The sequence below is a fragment of the Juglans regia genome, chromosome 1 (genome assembly GCF_001411555.2).
Source record: "Juglans regia cultivar Chandler chromosome 1, Walnut 2.0, whole genome shotgun sequence".
Taxonomy (NCBI): Eukaryota; Viridiplantae; Streptophyta; class Magnoliopsida; order Fagales; family Juglandaceae; genus Juglans; species Juglans regia.
This window is the reverse complement of record NC_049901.1, coordinates 38,638,734-38,660,785: the sequence shown is the minus strand read 5'-3', so window position 1 is coordinate 38,660,785 and position 22,052 is coordinate 38,638,734. Positions and strand designations below refer to the sequence as shown.

At 34.5% G+C, this 22,052-nt stretch overlaps 2 protein-coding genes across 2 annotated transcripts; one reads left to right on the top strand and one right to left on the bottom strand.

The window, feature by feature from the left end:
* LOC108986452 lies at positions 1-513 on the top strand. Its single transcript, XM_018959076.1, has one exon. It carries the CDS (start codon positions 1-3, stop codon positions 511-513), a length of 513 nt encoding a protein of 170 aa, XP_018814621.1.
* An 11,705-nt stretch (positions 514-12,218) lies between these two features.
* Positions 12,219-15,848, bottom strand: LOC108986766 (transcription factor bHLH68-like). Its single transcript, XM_018959509.2, has 9 exons — positions 15,412-15,848; positions 14,843-15,155; positions 14,393-14,467; positions 14,000-14,065; positions 13,663-13,728; positions 13,407-13,463; positions 13,224-13,268; positions 12,859-12,909; positions 12,219-12,674 (listed from the first exon to the last, which is right to left on the bottom strand). Exons 1-9 carry the CDS (start codon positions 15,639-15,641, stop codon positions 12,540-12,542), a joined length of 1,038 nt encoding a protein of 345 aa, XP_018815054.1. The 5' UTR covers positions 15,642-15,848; the 3' UTR covers positions 12,219-12,539.
* Between the last annotated feature and the right edge of the window lie 6,204 nt (positions 15,849-22,052).

Genomic DNA, 22,052 nt, shown 5'->3' with positions numbered 1-22,052 from the left:
ATGGTAGCTTGTCGCCGTGTTTGGAATCTTGTAGACTCGAATGCAACTAGTGAGGAGGGCAGATGCACTATAGAGCAATTTAATCATATGTACCCACCCATTTTTTATGGGCAAGGCGACCCGACTCTAGCAGATGATTGGATTCAGGACATCGAAGAAATCTTTCGCGTCCTTAATTGTACTGATGAGCATAAGTTATTGTACTCTGCCTTTAAGGTAATCGGAGAGGCTAAGAGATGGTGGATACCAGAGAGAACCATCAGGAAAACTGATGGGAGGAGAGTGGTTAGCTGGCCTCACTTCAAGCAGATTTTCTTTAACTGTTTCTTTTCAAGATCAGTCAGGGACAGTAGGGCCAAAGAGTTTGCCGACTTAGTGCAAGGGACTATGACGGTGCACCAATATATGACCAGATTTGTTGAACTGTCGCGCTTTGCCTCATATCTGATCCCAGATGAGGAAAAGAAGACCCAGAAGTTTGAAGAGGGACTGAATAACAGGATATATGAGTGAGTAGTAGCCCTTCAGATACAAAATTTTTCAAAGTTAGTGGATAAGGCCACATTACTGGAGCGAAGCCTCAAGAGAAGCGCTGAACTTTAGGAGCAGAGAATCGAGGGCCATGGAAGAGGAGGAATGTAGCGAACAACTTGGGCCAGAGACAGGTCCAGGACAATCAACGAAATAACCTATGCAAGTCATGCAATGTAGTACACTTTGGGGAATGCAGAAGGGAAACCAGCTGATGTTTTCGATGTGGTAAGCATAGCCACCTCGTCAGAGATTGTCCAAGGCAATCAAATGGTAGTTTGAATCCCAACCCGCCTCAGAGGATTGATTCAGCTGCACGTGGCAAGAATCAACACAATACAGTGTCGGCTTGAGTCCAACACAGTATAGGTACTCTACCCATTTAAAAAAATAAAAAAACTACAGATTTTTATTTTATTTTAGGGCTACTATTCTTTCATCTCAACAAATTATGCTAAGTTTTGTACCTTAGGAGCTGAAAGGTTGGGTGATAAGAAGGGGTATTAATTATGACTAATGATGAAAGAGACCATCATCTGGATATATAGGTGAGTATGTACTCTTTATTTTAATAAAGTGTGGTAACAATTGTTAGGGCAGGTGTGGAAATCGATTAGTTACATGAGTAATTTATTTATGAGATTTTAACCTTAGGCAATTAGGTGGTATTTAAGGCATCAAACGAAAATATCGAAAAGTTAAAAATTCTGGAATGATAGGTTCGACATAATTATTGAGGATTAAATTAGGCATGGAAACACTTGACATTAGGTGCAACAAATTTTGAGGACGAATTATTTTTTTAATAGTGGCCTCTGGCGCCGCCACAAGATATAATATTGGCCTCTAGTCCCGCCACGAGATATAATTGTGGTCTCTGTTCTGAGTGGAATCGTTTTGGTATTATGATGATTTATGTTCTGCTTGACTTTTCGCAGAATGCACAACCCTACCATGGGGGTTAAATATAGTCTCTGTTATGATATGATAAGATGATGATGTTTAGTCATGTTATGCCAAATGACATTTTGAACTGTCGCTCTAATATTTTAATAACATGTTTTGGATCTGCATTCTCAAACTAAGATATTTTGTTCTACATTCTGAACTCTATGAAAATGTTCATGTTTACATACTAATATATGTTCTCTGCTTACTAAGTTGTTGATAACTCACCCCTTATCTCTATAATATTTTCAGATATTTTGGATGTTTCAGTTAAGGATCATGAATAGGAAGCATACGTAAAGCTATGTGAGCATAGTGGATTAAGCACAAAAGAATGTCATGGTTATTGGGAATTTTATTCAATAAAATTGTTGTACTCTGATGATTGGGTATGTTGAGAGGTTGACGTTTATATTAAGATTTGTGGTGTTACTAGTTATTATTTGAAGTCGTCGAGTTAAAACATTGAGATCTATGTGTAGTTGAGAGATTGAAGTTTATATATATACTGTGATATATGATTTGAAGTGAAATGTTGTAACTCTCCGACCACATCCGGGACCGGGGTGTTACAATGACAATGAAATCTCTTTTTTTTTTCCTAATAATTTTAACATGCCTATAAATATAGCTCCATAACTTTGCCTTCTTAGAGCATTCACATTAGCTTTGCCAAATGGGAAAGTTAGCTAAAATTTATATAATCGATGTAAAATATACCCCACATTGAATTGGTCAAATCTAAAATAAGATAGACTTCTGCTACAGTAGTTGGCCAAAGATGGATAACCACAATTGATTCACCAAACATTAAAATACTAATTTCTCACTCCAAGCAAATATTAAAATATTAGTTTCTCACTCCAAGCAAAATACTATTTGGTTTGTAATTAATAAATTTAGATATAATTTTCAATGAGTTTAATCAAATATTTTTTGTTATTTGTATTAAATTACTTTTGAAAATATGATATTTTTAATATTAATTTAATTAGAATATAATTAATATTAATATTAAATTGGTAGAATTATAAAATGGGATACAAATAAATTAAATAAAAACTATTAATTTAATAATATTTTATTATTATATAGAGAGTGAATGACTAATCTAATGTGGGGATTGAATGTAAATGGAATAGATAAATGTAAAAAAGTGTGATATTGGCTAAATTTTAAAGATGCATTTAGTCAAGCCAACGAGAATGCTTTTAGGGCACTAGTAGTGGAATCAATTTAGCTAAATTTTGACCAAAGTTTAGTACTTAACTTGCACAAGAATCTAATACAATGAACTCAATTAATTTACAATATTTTTAGCCTAAGGTAATTTGTTCAATGGCCAAATCTAACGAACCCAAATTGCTACCAAATATTATTTTGATCATAAAAAATTACTCTTCTGGCCTGCTATTCTTCCCGCGCAAGAAGAAAAATAAAAATAAAAATAAAAGCATTTACCCAAAACACTAAGTACTCCACCGTAGATTGGCAAGAACTCCACCTAAAAATTCCAAAAGCATTTCAGTAGGCTGCAGCAGAAGGATTCCCACCGTAAGCCCTACCCACCCGAAGACTTTTTCTCATTGTAAGCGAAGACTTTTCCAGCTGCTTTTGCTACTCGATCCTTGTTTTTCCGAACACAAAATCTGGGCTTGTTCTGTTGTATCACCTTTTTCTTGGCGTCTTAAATTTTCCTAGATTGGCATGAACTGAAACTGGGGAGAAAATTGTTGTAAAGAACATCCCATTAACAACATTGTAGAACTTGTTTTCTTTCAAGCAGTGGCATAAACAATAACAGCGTATTTATGGCCAAAATATATTCTGGGTTGTATTATAGACCCGATTTATATACTTGGATATTTCCAAAAGGCCTCGTCGACGCACGGATTTGCCCATGTGCTTCCCATGTGGTCACAAAAAACCCAGATCGCTAGCAAGCAATCTATGTCAAGGTACTGATCAGTGTAGCACTTGCAGGGGATATATAGATGAATATGGCCAATGCAATCTATGTGGTCACAATGAAGAAAATATTCTAATCTAAAGAAATTACAGGATATTTCCATAATATTCTAAGAATATTAGGGAATAAGCTAAACTATTTAAAGAATAAAAGATACACTAATATATATACATGACTAACATATATATATATAATATGTATGTATTTATGCATGTATATATATACTTGAACTGAAAAGCAAATGATAATAAGTCAAACCGAATTTGATAGGTGTTTTGGAACTTAGGACGTGTAATATGATAATTAAAGCTGGAAACATACGCTAAGTTAAGTAGTAAGTAATCGTCCTTTTGAAGAAAACTGGAACGTGCAGTAATACTAGTGGTGGGCAGATCGGATAGAGCTAGACGACAACAGAAAAGTACTTCACCTAGACATTGATGTGCCAACCCCACGTGGGATAGGTCCCAGCAGCTCTGTAACAAAGCAAGCACGCACGCACCTACGTACGTACGTTTTTGCAAACAAGAATATTGATTCTTTCCTCTCAGGATACAGACATGGGGTCGCATCATGTTTGTCTAGTTATACTTTGGTGTTCTCTGTGCTCTTGAACATGATTCTGATCGAAATGTCCGTTGAAAGACATTCATCCATGCGTCTTTTATTTGAAGGCATGTTGTTTACAGTTCGAATGAACAAGGAGTTCTATCTTAGATAGCCGTGGAGGATCAAATTTCAACGTGAGAGAGAAAATTCAGAATTAGCAAGCTGATGTTCTTTGTAGACAAGGACAGCACCCGAAGTCTTCAACGTTGGCACTTTGAGGCCGGCATGCTGATGATCATGATCATACCTATCTATCTCATCTATCAACTTCTTTTGAATATAACTTGTGAACAACCCAAGCAATTATTTACAACCCGAGGCTATTATATATATGTAGCTAGTTAATTTAACTCATCTTTTTTTCTTTTTCCTTGGAATCTAATCACAGCTCAGAAGATCGTCGCTGTAGTGCCTGGAAAATTAAGTTTGTGTTGATGATTTGAAGGAGAGTTTGATGGAATTGTTGAGTGGATCGACCGGATATATATTACTGCATGCACACAGAAAGCTACATATACATACATACATATATATATATATATAGAGAGAGAGAGAGAGAGAGAGAGAGAGAGAGAGAGAGTTCAGTTTATGAAGTAAAAGAAAAAAGGGTAGTGGAATTATGTTCACAACCTAAGTTAAGAGGTTTTTGGTTTCCTGATCAAATTAGAACCTGCATTTTTCTCTTGTTATATATGCAGGCACCTCATGACAATTGGTGATCACAAATTAGCCAAGCACGGGTCATAATCATGATCGATTTCAATTAGTACGAAATGAGATTTAATTATAGGTTAGGTGAATGGAGACATTAAACGAAAAATATCAGGTTAGTACTAATAATACAGAAATTAGTGGGCCAGTACCGTAGATCATGTCAAATTTGAAAATGTGATTGAATTATAATTATAATTATATTGCTTTGGAGGTAAAAGTTTTTAACTTTTATAATGATTTTAAGCAACTCCAACTTTTACTAGTGTTCATATTCTTCTCGATTGTTCAAGAAATACCAGCTTATAACTACAATGATCGATCGAGTACTACTATTGTCACTTCGAGAAGGCACTAATCAACAACGTGTAAGGTAAAGAACTTCTGTTATAGATCAAGCCTTTAGCATGGCAAACAAAAAGGGATATATTAATACTGTCGAGTTAGTGCTAATAAAGTGGGCATTTGTGGAATATTATATATGTCTGATTTGAAAATGTTATGGAACGTTACGATTTCACATATATTTTGAAAGAGATATTCGAAGTTCTTAACCTTTATAATAGTTTTAAGGAGTTCTAAATTGATGGATTATTTTAGTATATACGTACGTTTACATTCTACAAATAACGGACTATCCTAAAATAAATGAATTTTGCAACAGAAGCTAGGCGGCCGAATGTGATGTTGATCGATCGAGTAGTTCAAGGCAGCATGCATGTATGTAATTTTGTGCAACTTGAAATTGTATATTTAACGGGCTTTAATCATATATATATATATATATATATATATATATATAGATGTAAAAGTTTGGCTAAGACTAGCTAGTTGATAAGTTTGTATAGGATTAGGTGACTAACATGATACAGTTTATCCTATCATTAAGTTGGTAATTTTGGATGAATGTAAATTATTTATTGACTTTATCTATAACAATATTAAGTTTATCTAGGAGGTATTAGATGTTGTTTAGATAAGTCATAAGTGGGAAAATCAAGTCCCAAGGAATCTACACTCATTCAGAGAAGAGGTTCATATGAAATCTGTTACTGTAGTGAAGAGTTATCATGAAATGTCAGCATTCTGTTCGGAGACTACTTCGCAACCGTCAACAGAGTTCTACTATAGATCAAATTCCTACTAGACTCATTCCGTCAGCAGAATCATACTACAGATCAAACTCCTATCAGATTTGTTCCATCAACAGAATCCTACTACAATTGGAATGATTTTCAACTTTTTTATTTAAGGGATCCTATTGGTTAGGATTATGGGTGTAAACTCAAACCGGAAAACCGGACCGGACCGGTTTTACCGGTTTTACCGGTTTTGAACCGGTCCGGTCCGGAACCGGTTTTTAAAATGTAAAAACCGGCCAGTTCCGGTCCGGTTCCGGTTCCGAAATTTTTTGGACCGGACCGGACCAGTTGATTAAAAAAAATAAAAAATAATATTTTTATATATAAGTTTTATACAAAATATTTTATATATATTAAATATTAATATATATAAGTTTTATATATAATGTATAATTATAAATTTTTATATGAAATTTTATATATAACATATATATTCATGTATGAAATAATTTCTTATTATAATTTATAAATTATTATATAAAATGTTAATACTAAATTACTAAAAGTTTATAACTAATACTAATATATAACTTATAACTATACCAATAGTCTAATATTAATACTATTATATAGTCTAATATATTAATAAAAGTATAAAACAGTTTTTTTTAAATCAATTTTTTTTTATAAACAAATTTTTAATGACAAATTGTGAAATTTATATTTTAAAAAAAACTGGAAAACCGGACCTGACCGGAAACCGGTAAAACCGGAAGTACCGGTTTAGGAGGGTAACCGGTGCGTAATCGGTTTTGAAAAATATAAAACCGGTACATACCGGTTCGGTCCTAGATTTTATCCAAAACCGGACCGAACCGGACCGGTTACACCCCTAGTTAGGATATGTAAAGATTTAGATCTACATATTTTCTAGAGCACTTTACAATACATATTTTAGTGAAAAAAATCCTTAGAGAATTTTCATATTGTTTCTCTCAAAGAGTGTGATCGTGCTCCATGTTGAAGATTTGATTGGTCGTGTTTCAACCACTAGATCAGTTCTAGGAGAAAAGCCAATATTTGAATATCGTCAGAGGTTCTGACTGCTACTGCAGTATAAGACAAATGGGTCATTTGTCTAGTCAAGAAAGAGTATTGTCGATTGACAAAGGTTTTGTAATTGAACTTTACTTATAATTGATTTTCATATAATAAAATTGACTTTTCTGGATTTGGCTACTCCGTAAGGTTTTATCTTTAAAGAGTTCTTTAAATGGTTTCCATTCGATACTAATTTTAGTGTTATGCAATTTATTTATTTTACGTTATTGTTTAATTATTAAATTAATTGCATGCTTGAATACTAACCAATTTATTGAGTAAATTGGTAGATATTTTCACTGCGTTACAGAGGTACTTTGGTAATTTCAATATATATATATATATATATACACACACATACACACACGACTTTTTCATGAATGACCACTCAAAGGGCAATTAAATTAGTTTCACCGCTGGCTAATTGTTTGTAACTAGATATATACTTTGCTTTTATATATATACTTCAAAACGGACTAATGTATATATTTTCTATGCAATAAAATGAATGCTTAAACACTTATATACCCCCGGGGATGTCCGGCCGGCTGGGTACCGATCGATTGCCATTGCCATGTGATAGATATGCTTGATGCAATAACTGATCATAATTAAGGTGGGGAATCGTCTGTCATGACAAACTATGACATGCTCGTGATTCTCTCCATGCAGTTTTCTATCTTAAATATATACTAATTTCTACGTTAGAGAAAGAGATGGCATGACAAAATGCATGTAGACGGCCTCCACAATATTTTTTGGAGTTTATATAAATATATATATATATATATATTTTGTCTATATTTTTTTAAAATTATAGAAAGTACGGTAGAGAATTAATTTGTAGTTATGGCTTGTCACTATTTATTAAAAAATTAACATGAAAAAATAAATAAAATGAAAATGACTAGTCTTGATTCCTATTTAGGACCGGCATATATAATTAGCACTTCAAACGCAAATGTAAAAGTTTTCTATATATCCCAAATTATTTGGGTTGATAAGGCTTCTTTGTAATAAATTTCTTACTAAAAAAAAAAAAAAATGTTTTCTATATTTAACTACTGGCCTAGCTAGGAAACGACCCATGCAAATTAAGCACCAAAACTCCTACATACCGGCCTAGATGATATATAGCAAAAACTCGAGCTAGCTAACAGAAAACCAAGTACATATATATATTGCATGTTTGTTACAAATTATAAACAAAACACAAAGAATAAAAAAGACCCGATCTCTAAATTGTTTTTTTTTTTTAAAAAAAGATGACAGTACCCCAATTTTATTTATAAATCCTCACTTGTGGCGAAGGAATACCATGGTTATAACCGGATATTTGAGAGTTACAATAAAAACCAAAACCCAAGCATGCAAAATTCAATATAATAAAGCAAAGAACAAGTTAAATAAATTGAAACCTAAAGTCAGACGTGTAAAAGCCAGCACCTATTTCCTTCTCAAGTATGGCAAGCCGCCCTTATCAAGTCTGAGGAATCCTCTAGCCTCTCGTGAAAGATCCAACACAGAAGAATAAATAACATTACTTCCTTTTGGACCAGATTTAGTCAGAAAATAAGCAACGACATTGCACTCCCAATAAATGTGTCTACAAGTGAAACGAACCTGACCAAGATAGCTCATGATTTCTTCCCATGCATTAGTCTTCTAGATACCACAGTCTACATCTTTGATTTCCAATCCAGTCAATAATCAATTTTGAATCCATCTCAATCTCAATAGCTTCAAAGCCCCATATGCCTAGCATGCCTCAAACCATAAAGCAAACCCATCATCTCTGCATGATCTCTAAATTGCTTGCAACCCTAGATCAATCGTGACCAACTTGACTAAGTACGTACTAGTGGGATCATAAGACTATGTTATATAACTTATATATATTACATGGAGGTGATCTTCTATTTAAAGTTAAAGAAGTTTATAAGGTTAAGGGAATTGAAGCTAAGAAAGAAATTAAAACATAATTTCTCCTAATTTAGCTAGTAATTAGGAGAAGATGAAGAGTAAATCATGATCCTCATTATGTAAGATAAGCAAATTGTAACGCCCCGTTCTCGAAGGTCTGGAGAGTTAATTCATTTTACCTGATAATCAACTCCAACATTGCTAATATACTTCCAAAAGCTCCAAATCAAACGTAAACACTTTAAATTTAATTAACTACACAAACTTATATATCAAATCCTCAATACAGCAACCCCAAAAAATATCAACTTCTCTACATGTCACTTAACCTCACACCTCAACAATATAATTAACAAAAATCACCAATACTCATTGAAAACTTTCTATTCTTAATCCACTATTCTTAAATCATCTCACCCAATGCTTCATAGTTTTGATCCTCAGTTGAAAAATCTAAATCATCTAAAAATATTGTGAAGATAAAGGGGTGAGTTATCAACAACTCAATAAGTAGAGAACATATACTAGTATGCAAACATGAGCATTTACAGATTTTAGAATGCAGAATAAAACACTTTTTATTTTCAGAATGCAGAATCAGAACATGTTATCAAAAATATCAGAGCGAAGGTTTCAGAAAATATTTTTATTCAAAGTCTTTTGGCATAGCATAACTGACCATCATCATACTAGAACATCACATCACATTAGAGGCCATATTTAACCTCTGTGGTAAGGTTATGAAAACACCGGTAACTAACTAAGCAGAAACAGAATATGATTCTTTCCCTTATTTATTCTCGGAGTCCCGAGTGTGCACACAGGAAAGACCACCAGAAAAACTATTTTGTTTCCAAAGTGGTTGTACCAGAAACAGAACAGTTGGTACCAACCCAAACAGAAGCCACTATTAGCACCCGTGATAGGTCAAATAGATCACCATCCACAAACCACATCCTGATTCAAAATGTCATGCCAAAAGTTTTTAGAAATCACACCATATCATAATATAGAACATCTTGAGAACAGATCAAAATCATATCACAAATCATAATTTTATGCACGAACTTTCATATTCGCTCTTTTTTGCACATTTTAGAAACAAAATGCAAAATAGCTCATGTCTACACTCTTCATGCTAGAAAATACTTTATTTTTAAACAGAATCTCATGAGTAATACAGAACAAATAACTGAGGTAGTTCAAATCTCTTTTTATAACAAAACATGCATATTTTCAAAAATCAACCTCAGCCCATTTTATTTTTATGCAAATCTAGCATTGGAACCCCGCTTACCTAGACTTCTTAGCTTTTCAGAATTTCCTCAACAATGCCGAACAAATATCAATCGTTACCTATAATAATAATCACTTAATTTTCGTAAGTTTACAATCAATCACGTATTTCAATATTTAAGCCTAAGCTTCTAAAATAGCCTATTTTAATTCCTCAAAACTTAAAACCCTCATAATCACAAAATATATCATCACTTTCTAAAATCATCAATATCCACCATAACCAACGTCAAACTCAAAACACCCATATTTAAATCCGAAACAGCCAACAAATCTCACAGCATAAACCAATCACACAAACAACTCCATCATCCAATCCAACCGACCCCCTTACTCCTCGGACTCAGTCTGGCACAACCAACTAATTCGCAGTAAATATGAGTTAGTGTAAAAATACATTTTAATCTCAAAAATTCTTTAGAAAAATACTTACAACACTATAATATAATTTTTGAAGGATCACAGAGGTGCTAGAAGTGGCGGCACAGCAACGTAATAGTGCAAAATGCACTATAGTCGTGGGTCTCAAAGACCTAACTTTTGAACGGGGACAAACGAAGACTTGAGATTACTAGGGAAGGGCTTAGGGATGCCGATGAAACTAATGGTGGTGGTGGTTGACCGTGGGTGGCGGCGTGAGAGGTGTTTGGAGGTCAAAATGCTCAAATCAGAAAAGTAGATGGTGGAGCTTCACCAGTGAAAGATCGGAGCTAAGGATGAGTGGTTTAGGTTGCTGGAAGGTCAATAATGATGTGGTGAATAGATAGTGGCCGGAGGTGGCCCGACGGCAGCGCAAGGACGCAAGGAATGCCGCGGCTTGAGGCCGCGCATGGGAGCTCACGGCGGCACGAGAGGAGTTGGAAACTGGAGGGTATGGTCGCCGGTCGGACGGGAAGAAAGGGGCGGTGACGACAATGGGTGGTGCACGGCGGCACTGTGGTGGACACCGCACGGATGGGGTAGAGAGCAAGAAGTTGCGCCAAGAGAGTAAAGAAGCAGATGAGAAAATGAGGAGAAAAAGAAAGAGAAGATGGAAAAGAAAAATAGGAGAAAAAGAAAAAATGAAAAAGAAAAAGTAAGGAAATGAAATGAAATCTAGTTCTCACAACTTGGGTCACAAAATTGATCCAACGAAAATGATTTCAAAACAGTAAATTTAAATAAAATAACTTAAACGTAGTGACTAGTTAAAATAAAATAATAATAATAAATCCAACAATACAAAAATAAAGTCCAATATTAAATTGATTTAAAATAAAGAGCAATTTAAATGTAAAACGATAATTAATATCAAAAAAGCACATCAAAGTAAATTTCAGGACTTAAAAATTATAAAATAAATCTAACGAGAAATCCAATAAATTTTAAACAAGAAAACCAATATTTAAATTAATAAAAAAAATCCTTCAATTAAAAAAATACACTAAAATACGGGATATCACACAAATAACATAATCCAATTGCAAGTCGTAGACCAATTAGCTTAAAACTTTGTCAAGTATACACCTTTAAACTCCCAATCATGATATGGTTTAACATGAGACCGGAGCAAGGATTCTTCTTCAAAAATGATATATTTTGATTTAAAAGATAAAGTAATTATCTCCATGAGCATGGTGAGATTTAAATAATTGTGTACTTTCTCAAGTTTCCTGTAGGCCAGTGATCATCGGCTTTATGGATCAATTTCTTATTTTATGAGCCCACATGGTCTAACGAATTGTTTAGTTTTCTCTTCGCTTACATGCTATCCTTGCACGCGATTTTTGTAATTAATATCGTTAATAATTAATGTCACTCCTGAATCAGCTTGTGCCCTGCCAATTACGAATAGAAAAATATTTGGTCTGTACAAAAATGTTACAAAATTAAATTTATAAGTTGACATGATTTGATATGATACGTCATATTATAAAGTAATTTTTATTGTAAAGTAGATCTAACGTATCAAATCAAACTACATCATTGTATATAAGTTTGATTTTTTAAGATCTTTATATATGTACATCGATCGTTTTCATGTGCAGCGCAGTACTTAACAGTTTCAATGTTTAAAATGATCGATCGATCAATACCAACACTGCATGCATATACAAAGGAAAGCATTAATGTAGCAGCAGCTTTAGGATGAAGATAGATAATTAAAGCTTAATCGACATAAATTCGAGTCTTAATTCAGAACTTGCGCGCAAATCCTAGCTAGCAAGCCAACATGTACAGCACAAATGCATTGAGAGAGATTCAAGATTGTATAGCATCATGAGCAATCAGCCTTAGATATTAGCAGAGTGACTGCTCATGATATTATATCGTTTCTGTGAACCTCTAATTACTGTGCTGCATATGCTACCAGCAGCTTAAAAATCCATCTACCGGAAGCCCCCGCCGAGAGCCGGAGCCCAATAATCTGCTCCATTGTCACTCCCGACTTGCAATGTGCATGAAACTGGAACCAGACACAACCCTCGACTCTTCAGGTCTTTCTTTGCCTCTTCATGAGAATCCTATAACAATTTCAAATGAATAAAAAAAGAAAAAGGGTTTGAATATTAATTCAATTTCGACTTTTAGGTTTACAAGAAAGCTGTACATGGAAAAAAAGTGACAGAATCTTTTATTTTAAGAAGACAGGAGTATACTACTATATATATATATATATATATATATATTTAATCAAGACCTGCGTACCTGCTCATGAGGTGCTCCTTTCCCGGCCTTGATACAGTTGTCATTCAGTAGCTGATCCAAAAAAGGGGGGACAAACATGTCAAAAGCATTAGAAATTTTAATTACTTTGTGAAACCTTCAAAATTTAGAAATTTGAACAAAGTTAATTAGTCTATAATCATTAATATTTTTGTTGGATTTAATATGGATTGAAGTCTATACATGATCTTATAGCATGATCTTTAATCTTGAAGCTAGCACTTAGTTTAATTTCTAGTATGGCAAACACAGAAAAGTACTAGTAGCTAGCTTTTCCAAATGCAAGTTCCGGCCTACACACATGAGCTACACCCCTTTGAGGCAATGGATCCAATAAATTAGCATACCTGACCAGGGTCTTCAGGAAATATGCAATTCCTCTCTCCTTGAACCTAATTACAAGATTATACAATAACAAAATAGCAATCATTATTTAATTCATGCCACATTATTGACCATAAAAACACCATCACATGCATGCCGAGAGAGAGAGAGAGATCAGATGGGTTTATATATAAGCAGTGACTTACTGCTTGTTGCTGCCTCATGTTTCCTGATCCACTGCCCAAGTAAGGTAGGCTGAGGGCCTGCATGTATCCAAGGGTGGAGAAAAAAATTAAGCAAGTACTGTATGTATGCATAATGTATTAAAAACTTCAATAATTAACTAAACAGTATTATTGAAAGAAGATTGAGAAAATAAACTTTTACAGTGTGAAATCTCTAGCTAGCTCATGAGCTCCTTCTGGTTGTTTATAAAAATAAATGAAGGAGAAGAAACATCACCTCAATTTGACTCTGAAGGAATCTGATGTACCCAATAGCTTCTAACAACACAGAGGCTGTGTCAGTCTGCAAAAGGTTAAAAAGTACCACACACCACAACCGTCCAAAGTCATATTTCCATGTCTTCTTTAATAGTTAAAAGAGAAAACCCGAGTCTAGTAATTTTAGAAAAAGACGGAGAAAGGAAGCTTTCGCATACGGAAAGAATTTCTCTTTATGTGTATTTCCTCATAAAGATCGTGAAATGTTGTTCCATTACGTCCGTTTTATGTATACCAAATATTTTAAACTTAATTTGAGGCATCTTAATTAATTATCTAGCTAGTTTAGGGATTACCTTCCCAAATGGAGATACCAGCTGGTGGAGAGTTGTAATTCTGTCACCTAGCTTCTCCTTCCTCACCTGATGATCATGTACGTGTAAGAATATAAGACAGAAGATTAGAAGGCGGATGAGGCATGGTTGCAATCTAATTATATAGGGTTTTTTTCTTTGGTACTTGAATGACCTGATTTTCCTGTTTTGGTGGGTAAATTGGAGAGGAACAGATAGAGAATCATCACTATTGAAAAGTGACAATCAAGAAAGACAACAGTTACCACCCACAGATGTTTGTGTGTGTTTGTTGTGTATGCATGTGTGGGTATGGACCCGTGGTGTGTGTGGGGTTGTATGTTTGTTTGCGAAAAAAAACTGGGGGGGGTAGGTGTTTTGCGTTGTAAACATTACCTTGAATGTACTTTGGGCTGAAGAAGGTTGAACCCTAGCTTTCTTAAGTGCCCCACCAGTTGCAGTGCTGTTACACTTCAGAAAGGAAAGATTAATGTAATTAAGAGCCCTCATTGCCTTGCACTTATGAACATGCTAGCTAGCTACACCAGTTGGTGAATTAGGGCAGGAAATAGATCACAAGCGGAAACAAAAACTTGCACAAAAGAAGGTAAGCAATTTAGTCGGATATAAAGAATTAAAGAGGGCCGGTTGGGGTGAACCCCCTCTCCGGCCCACCCCAAAAAAATAATCACGACCTTCATGATCTGTCTTCATCTATTCATGAGTTTAACATGGACCTTCCTTTCAGAAAATTATGATCTGAAGAGACTCAATGAAAACCAGCTAGAAAATCAATAATTCTGAAGTCGACAATACAAGGCCAGCTAATCTCAATTTCTATCTTACCTCAGAAGATCGATCGGGTGGTGGGTGCCTCCCATCTGTCTTGTTGCTAGAGAAATCCAACATGTTACTGCTGAAACTTGTCACACAAGACTTTGGAGATGAAGTAGGCATTACTTGAGACCACGTAGGTTTTGCTGCTTGAAATTCCTCACTTCCATGTCCATATGCATAGCTGCTTGCAGAGTGTTCTTGCTTGACATTAACAGCAGAAACGTTTGGAGCTTGACTTAGTAAGCTGGGGTCCTCCCAATTCTCTAACCTCCTAGGCTGAAACGGGTTCATACTAAGCTTATCTTCGTCCACCAATCCACCCCTAAAATAAAAAAATAAAAAACAATATCCCCATCCAATCATATTATACATCTTCCATATGGTTTGAAGAGAGAGAGAGATCAGAGAGAGAATTGATCAAAACGTGTATCATGTAATTAGTTCATAAGATCAACAGAAACAGCGGGAATGATTAGTTATGCGTATATCATATAAAGAGAAAGAGGTAAATCTGATAATTAATCATGCAGCCATGGATGCACGTATGTGAGAGAGAGAGAGAGAGCGAGAGAGATTACAGGAGTAGTTGGCTCCATGACTCTGGAAGCTCCTGGCTATCATGCCACGAATGAATGGGAAGTGACAAAGAAGAAGAAGAAGTGGGTGCATATTGAGGGAAACAATTTGGAATAGGCAAGAAAGGAGAAGATGGTTGTGTCGGTGGGCGCATGCTATTGATATTCCACCAGTTAGGGTTTCCGGCCATCATTTGTTGCACCGGTGAGCTCTGCAAAACACCTCTATTCATCCCTAGAAAACTCCCTTTATCTCTCTTCAGTTTCCCTAGCTTTTCTAGCTTCTTATTGAAGCTCCCTGGCCAACAAGTCTTTGTAGAAACTTTGAGAGGTCCTCTTACTCAGGATTAAGTAGGGGGAGCCCCAAGTCCTGTGCTAGAGAGAATTTGAATAATCATGGAGTCTTGAGAACCTTTGTCTTTGCTTCCTCTCTTTTCCATCTTTCTTTATTGCTTTGCCTTTTTCTTTCTTCCTTTCTTTTATGTTTTTCTTTTCCTTTCCTGCTTTTTCACTGCTTTTACTTTATCTCAAAGTGGGACAGAAAAGGTGGTAGCAATTCCCATATATTAAGAAAACAAAAATATGGATATCACTAAAGTGACTGTGAGCATACAATTTTTGGTATATATCAAGGCCATGTGGCAAACTGGTATAGGTCGTCAGCATGATGTCTATAAGCATGGGGGACCTTAATTGTGCAACATATATATATATATATATAAAGGTGAAAACCTGTTCACAGATACAACAAGAAATTTGGACCTTAATCAATTTAATATATATTAACACTACAAAAAAACTGTTTATTTGTGGTTAGTTAATTCTAACGAAATAACTATTTATAGTTAAAATGAATCTGTTTTGGTTACAAATAGTCATAAAAACTCGTTTTTCTTGTAGTGTGATCATATACATTCTTGATGAATTCTATGTTTTGGATGTTGATTCATACAATCTTACTCATGCGCTGATGTGATCAGTAGCTAGATGAACATGTTCATGTGCGTACGATATATAGTACTCATGTAATCCTAGTGTCATGAGCAGTTGATCAGCAAGGTTTCATAATTGCTATAATGGCATAAACTTTTCCTTTTCCTATAAAATTTGAATTTGAAACGTAAATCCCACTCTAATGTTACTACTTTATGATCACTAGGGATAAGGCTCTAGTCAGAGTATGATCTTGTGTTCATAGTTAATTCACTAGTACTCTAACGGATCATGTAATATTCTAGCTAGCTTAGCTTGTCTTCTTCCCACAAATGAATGAGTTATTTTCTTGATCATGTACGTGGCAGTATGAAAAAAATTTTGATCTTTCTAGTAATAATTGGCACTTGATTAATTGAACACTTTTAGCAAAAGTAATATCATTGAGCGGTCCTTTCAAAATGGCAACGTTAAACATTCTTTTCATCCTCTGCGCGTCTTCAAAGTTTTGATCATGCATGTGCAGCTAGCAAATATATAGAAATAGCTAGCTATATATATATAGTACTGATCAAAGGAATTGGCCGTACCATGCAGCATGCACCATGGGGTGTTGGTTTTATTAATTGTAAGAGGCTCCTAATTCTCATGTGGTTTGGTGAGTTTAGAGGTCATGAGTTTGAGTTTCCATCGATATGATACCAAGGATATGATCAATTTATGTTGTTGATCATTATTTCTCACCAGCACTATATACACTACAAGAAAAATAAATATTTATGACGAATTATTTACGACGATAACGACTATTTACGACAAAAACATATTCATTTTGACAAGAAATAATCATTTTCACTGAAAATAACTGATCACAAATAAGCAGTAGCTTAGTACGTACTACTAATTTGTATGTCTTTGGTTGAATTGGAGTCAGGCTATCGCTCAGGTACATCTTGAGATAGTGCTAGCTTGTGGCTCCTTTCAATCTAGGCCCTTGATCTTAAGAGACTTTTCAAGGGAATAAAGAAAAAAAAATTAATGCTACTTGCAAGCGCACGGTGTAAACGGCTTGCAATCGGCGTAACAATGTTAGTGTTTTCATTTTCCTCTCTCTTAATTTTGTTCTCTCTCTTTAGAAATTTCATTCTATCTCCCTCTCCTCGCCTCCGATCGACCGACCAACCGATCCCTCTTCTTTCTCCTCCAACTAACCTCTCCCTTTCTCTCTCCATTTCGTTTCTCTCTCCATTGTTGACTCTCAGCAGCCGGAGTCAAATGCCTTTTTTTCCACCCATCGGCGTTGCTGCTTGTGAGTTTGATGATTCTTCTTTAGAAGAAGACCGCCCTTCCACCTCAACCTCGAACCCAACTCATCGGACTCACATTTAAACAGATCTGAATCTTTCTCATATGGAAGAAGAGTCAAATTACGACCTCTATTACGAAAAAAACATGCATCGCACAACATTGAAAAACAAAAGCAAGAGATTTTGAAGCGATGCTCTTCGGAACCAGTTCTTTGGAGTTCTACCGTCGGTATTAGCAGCAGCACCAACAACGATGATCGGAGTTTGAGATCCGAGGGTGGTGTTGTAATTGATAGGCCTCACACATTTACGAACATGTGCACGTCCTCACCCATAAAAATTTCTTCGTTGTTTTTTCTTCACCTGTACATGGGAAAGGAATTTGATTGCTATCAGTTAAGAGTTTTTTCTTAGACACCTGAACAATCATTCAAGATTTTTGAGATTTAAAAAAATAATTAATTTCTATTTAGCTCAATACGTTAATCAATGGCGACATGGTGCTGGGCAACATTGCAAAAGATGGACTACACAGGGGTGAGGGAGAGAGGAATGGGTGAGAGGGAGAGAGGGAAAACAATTTGTTTTGGCTGATCTAAAGCAAAAAGCTTTTCTTTTTTACTTTCTGTTTTATTTTTTTATGCCACATAAGATGCCGCTTACCTGCCGCTTGCACGCCCTGCTTGTACCCAGCAGAACTGAAAAAAAAAAATTGTGATACAAGAATATTACAAACAAACAAGTTTTCATATATAGTTTGGTTTAATAATATTTATACATTCTCTTCATATGTCAATAATATTTAAGCACAAATAGGCATGCAACTCATAATTCTCTATCTTTTTTTAATATAAAAATAAAATAAAAATTAGCCCCTTGATCTTGGTATAGTTTTTTAATATAATATATATATATAGCTCAATTTATATATATATATATATAATGATCTCGTGGTGTTTTTTCTATTTATAGGGTTTGATGGCAGCTACTACGTACTTGTAATTGTACCTACATTGATCATGGTTATATATGTTAAGTACTAAATTACCTATATTGCAAGCACATGACAACTTGCATGCCCACCAATGATATTAATCCATTCATGATGATGACACGACTGTAGAAATTTCAACATTGGCATTATATGCTTGTAATATTGGTGCCATCTGCATAAACAAGTAGTGGATGGTGTATGTTCACTAACCATATATGCTTGTTAGTTTGTTGGGTATAATAAAGTTACTTCTCAAAAAAAAAGTTTGTTGGTGTGTATATATATATATATATATTTATATAAAGGTACTTTAATTATAATTAGCTAATAAAGCATGGTAAATGTGAGGATGATGACCCATGGGATTAATTAGCATATATATAAATATATATATATATATATATATATAGAGAGAGAGAGAGAGAGAGAGAGAGAGAGAGAGAGAGAGACCACACTTTTCTAGGGGTCAAAATCTAGGGTTTGGAGATCCCTAACCTCATCAGGGTCTCCAAGAGAATGATGACCATTTCCAAGATCAATAATTATAGTATAGTTTTCGATATAATCGTTAGTTGTGGGCACTCTTCATTTTCTCATATAGGCCACCGGCCACCATCAAAAATATTGTTGGAAGTCCAAAACTCTTTTTTTTTCTTTTTTTGGCTTCATTTGAACCTTAAGTAGTGGCTATATATAGATTTATGGGTGTGATCATTTTTCACTAAACACAGTACTAAAAGCTAGTAAGGTTGATCATCTTTCGATCTCAACAACATTAATTTTCACAACAATACATATAAATCTCAATATTGTCTATCAATTAGCTAGCTAGATATATATTATATATCCCTCAACTTACCTTATGATGAAACTCATACATTCATCTCAATATTATAAGTTAATTAAACCCAACAACTTGCCTAGACAATAGCCTCTTGACATTATTCAAAAGAAAGAAATTAAGGGTATACGTTTAGGACAAAGATCACCAGTAGTACCCATATGGCTTTCACAATGAAATTAAACCTGGCCTAAAAGAATTATGATCATCACTATTACTGTCTTCCCACAAGGAGAGTGCTCGTTATAACGACCAGTACAGATCAATTTCCATGAACATTCATTCCGAACAATATATATTAGTTAAATAAACAGAAAATTAAAAAAAAAAACATAAAATAGTAATAGAAATATTCCCCTGCTATAATAATTAATTACTTGGTTCCACGACATATATTCTCTCAAACCGCATTTTGATGCAACAAACAAACAAACCAACCCTTAAATCTCGAGCTAGCCCTCATGTAGACCAGTACTGAGAAACATAACCATATGTTTTTGGGGGATATTAAGAGAAAGGAGAAGGGGAGGGGGAGGGGGGAGAGAATGGCATGTCTTGTCCGTACTGCCAAAAATCTTTGTCGGGGCCGCCGTGTCTTTTCTAGCACATCCTCTTTTATTCCCATGTCCTCTCACAAAACAAGAGCTTATAATAAACATCTTCCTCTTGTCCTCACCTTCCTCCCATTATATTCTTCTCTCTCACTAGTTACAGCTTCTGATCTTCATATATATAGTATATATATTTAGTGTATTGTGCATTGATCAACCACAGCCATCCGATCGATCTCAAGAAATGATCGGTACCCTGCATGATAAGGTGTAATCTGGGATGATGGCTTCAAATAATTGATCATGATCATCCCTTGCTTCTTTCTTTTCTGGGACAAAAATTGTCACGGTTGAACTTTATAATAAGTTTTCTAAATATCAAGTATACGAAGAATTAATATGTTTGCAAGTCAATGCATGTGTAGGGATACTGTCCACAACTAGCACTCATGATATGGTATTGATGATCATGATATATATATGTGGTACTCGATCTGAGTACTAATAAATTAACATGATATATAAGTTGTTATATAAGACGTCAAGAGATGTATATATATATGATGGCTATGGTTGTTGTTTTTTTTTTTTTTTTTCGAATTCTTTATCACAAAGCAAGTGAATTAATCTCTGCACCATATCATGATGATGAACACTTCATGAGTCATTTGATTTGTCTTTTGTACTTGTAACAAAATCTCAGAAAGAATATTGATGCAGCCGACATGCAGTCTTAGACTACAATATATTATATATATATATATATATATATGTAGCTAGCAGCTAGCAGCTAGCTAGCATGTTTTCAATAATATTAGCATTAAAAAACCCACCAACATGACCTATTTATTTTTTAATGAAACCGACATTTTTGAAACTCGCCATATATGTCGTCTTTCTTGGACCCGAGAATGTCACCTAGCCAGACTTGTTCATATCTGTTTTTTCATTGGATTCCCCATCACATGCTACTCAACTCCCTCGATCATTTGTCCAACATTTATAGCCACTAGTACTCATGTACTATCACAAGGCAGCTCATTGCTTAGTTTATGAATATAATTACTTTGTTTAGACGCATCTCATGGTTTCTTAATTTTTTAATTTGGATCGATGAAGAATCCGTGCTTGGAAAAATAAGCCAATATATATATATATATATATATATATATGTGTGTGTGTGTGTGTATGCCATAGATCGATGAGCACATGGAAATTGTGAACCTATCTGATCAACTTCCTTTTCGTTTTGTAATTATATATTGTTAAAAAGAACCTCCACTTGCCTCCCTTCCACTTTCTAGATCTTTGTTAGTTGAGAACTATAGAGTTCTAGGGTTGGCACAAATATTGCATTCACCTTGCACTCATGTGATCTGTATCAGACCAATTTATAATAAAAGCTATATATATTAGGTAAAAAGAAAATAAAGTGGCGTTATAGATAAAATAAAATATCACTGCCTTTACAATGGATGAATTGTAATATCCTCAAGATTTTTTTAAAGCTGTTTGGAGTCAATCAATGTCGTGCGTATAAAAAAGACACAAGAAACCTTAAACTCTGTTAGATCCTGAGGGTTAAAGACCTAATCAAATTGGTATCTAATAGTTCTAGGGTTTTTGTATGTATCAATGGTTGGGTCTTAACCAAATTAATTACTATTTGACAATACTAGGACGTTTGGATTCTAATTTGGTTAAGTATTTAACCCTTTGGATCATAACAAACTATCAGAGTAATGTCAATATTGTCTTGGCTAAGTAGACAACATGATCATCGATATAGGAAATTAACAGCATATAATATATGGAAAGAAAACAACAACAACAATATTATCATCGATGTTTCTGTATTAATAGAATCATATGATGTTACACTTAATTTGACTGTCAAGTGTCATCATGTAGTTATATATAGGAAAACAGCATATTTACGGAAAGAAAACAACAAAAAAATTATGTGAAAATGACAGTACAAAAATCATTTTGGTCTAAAAATGAGAATTAATGCCGAA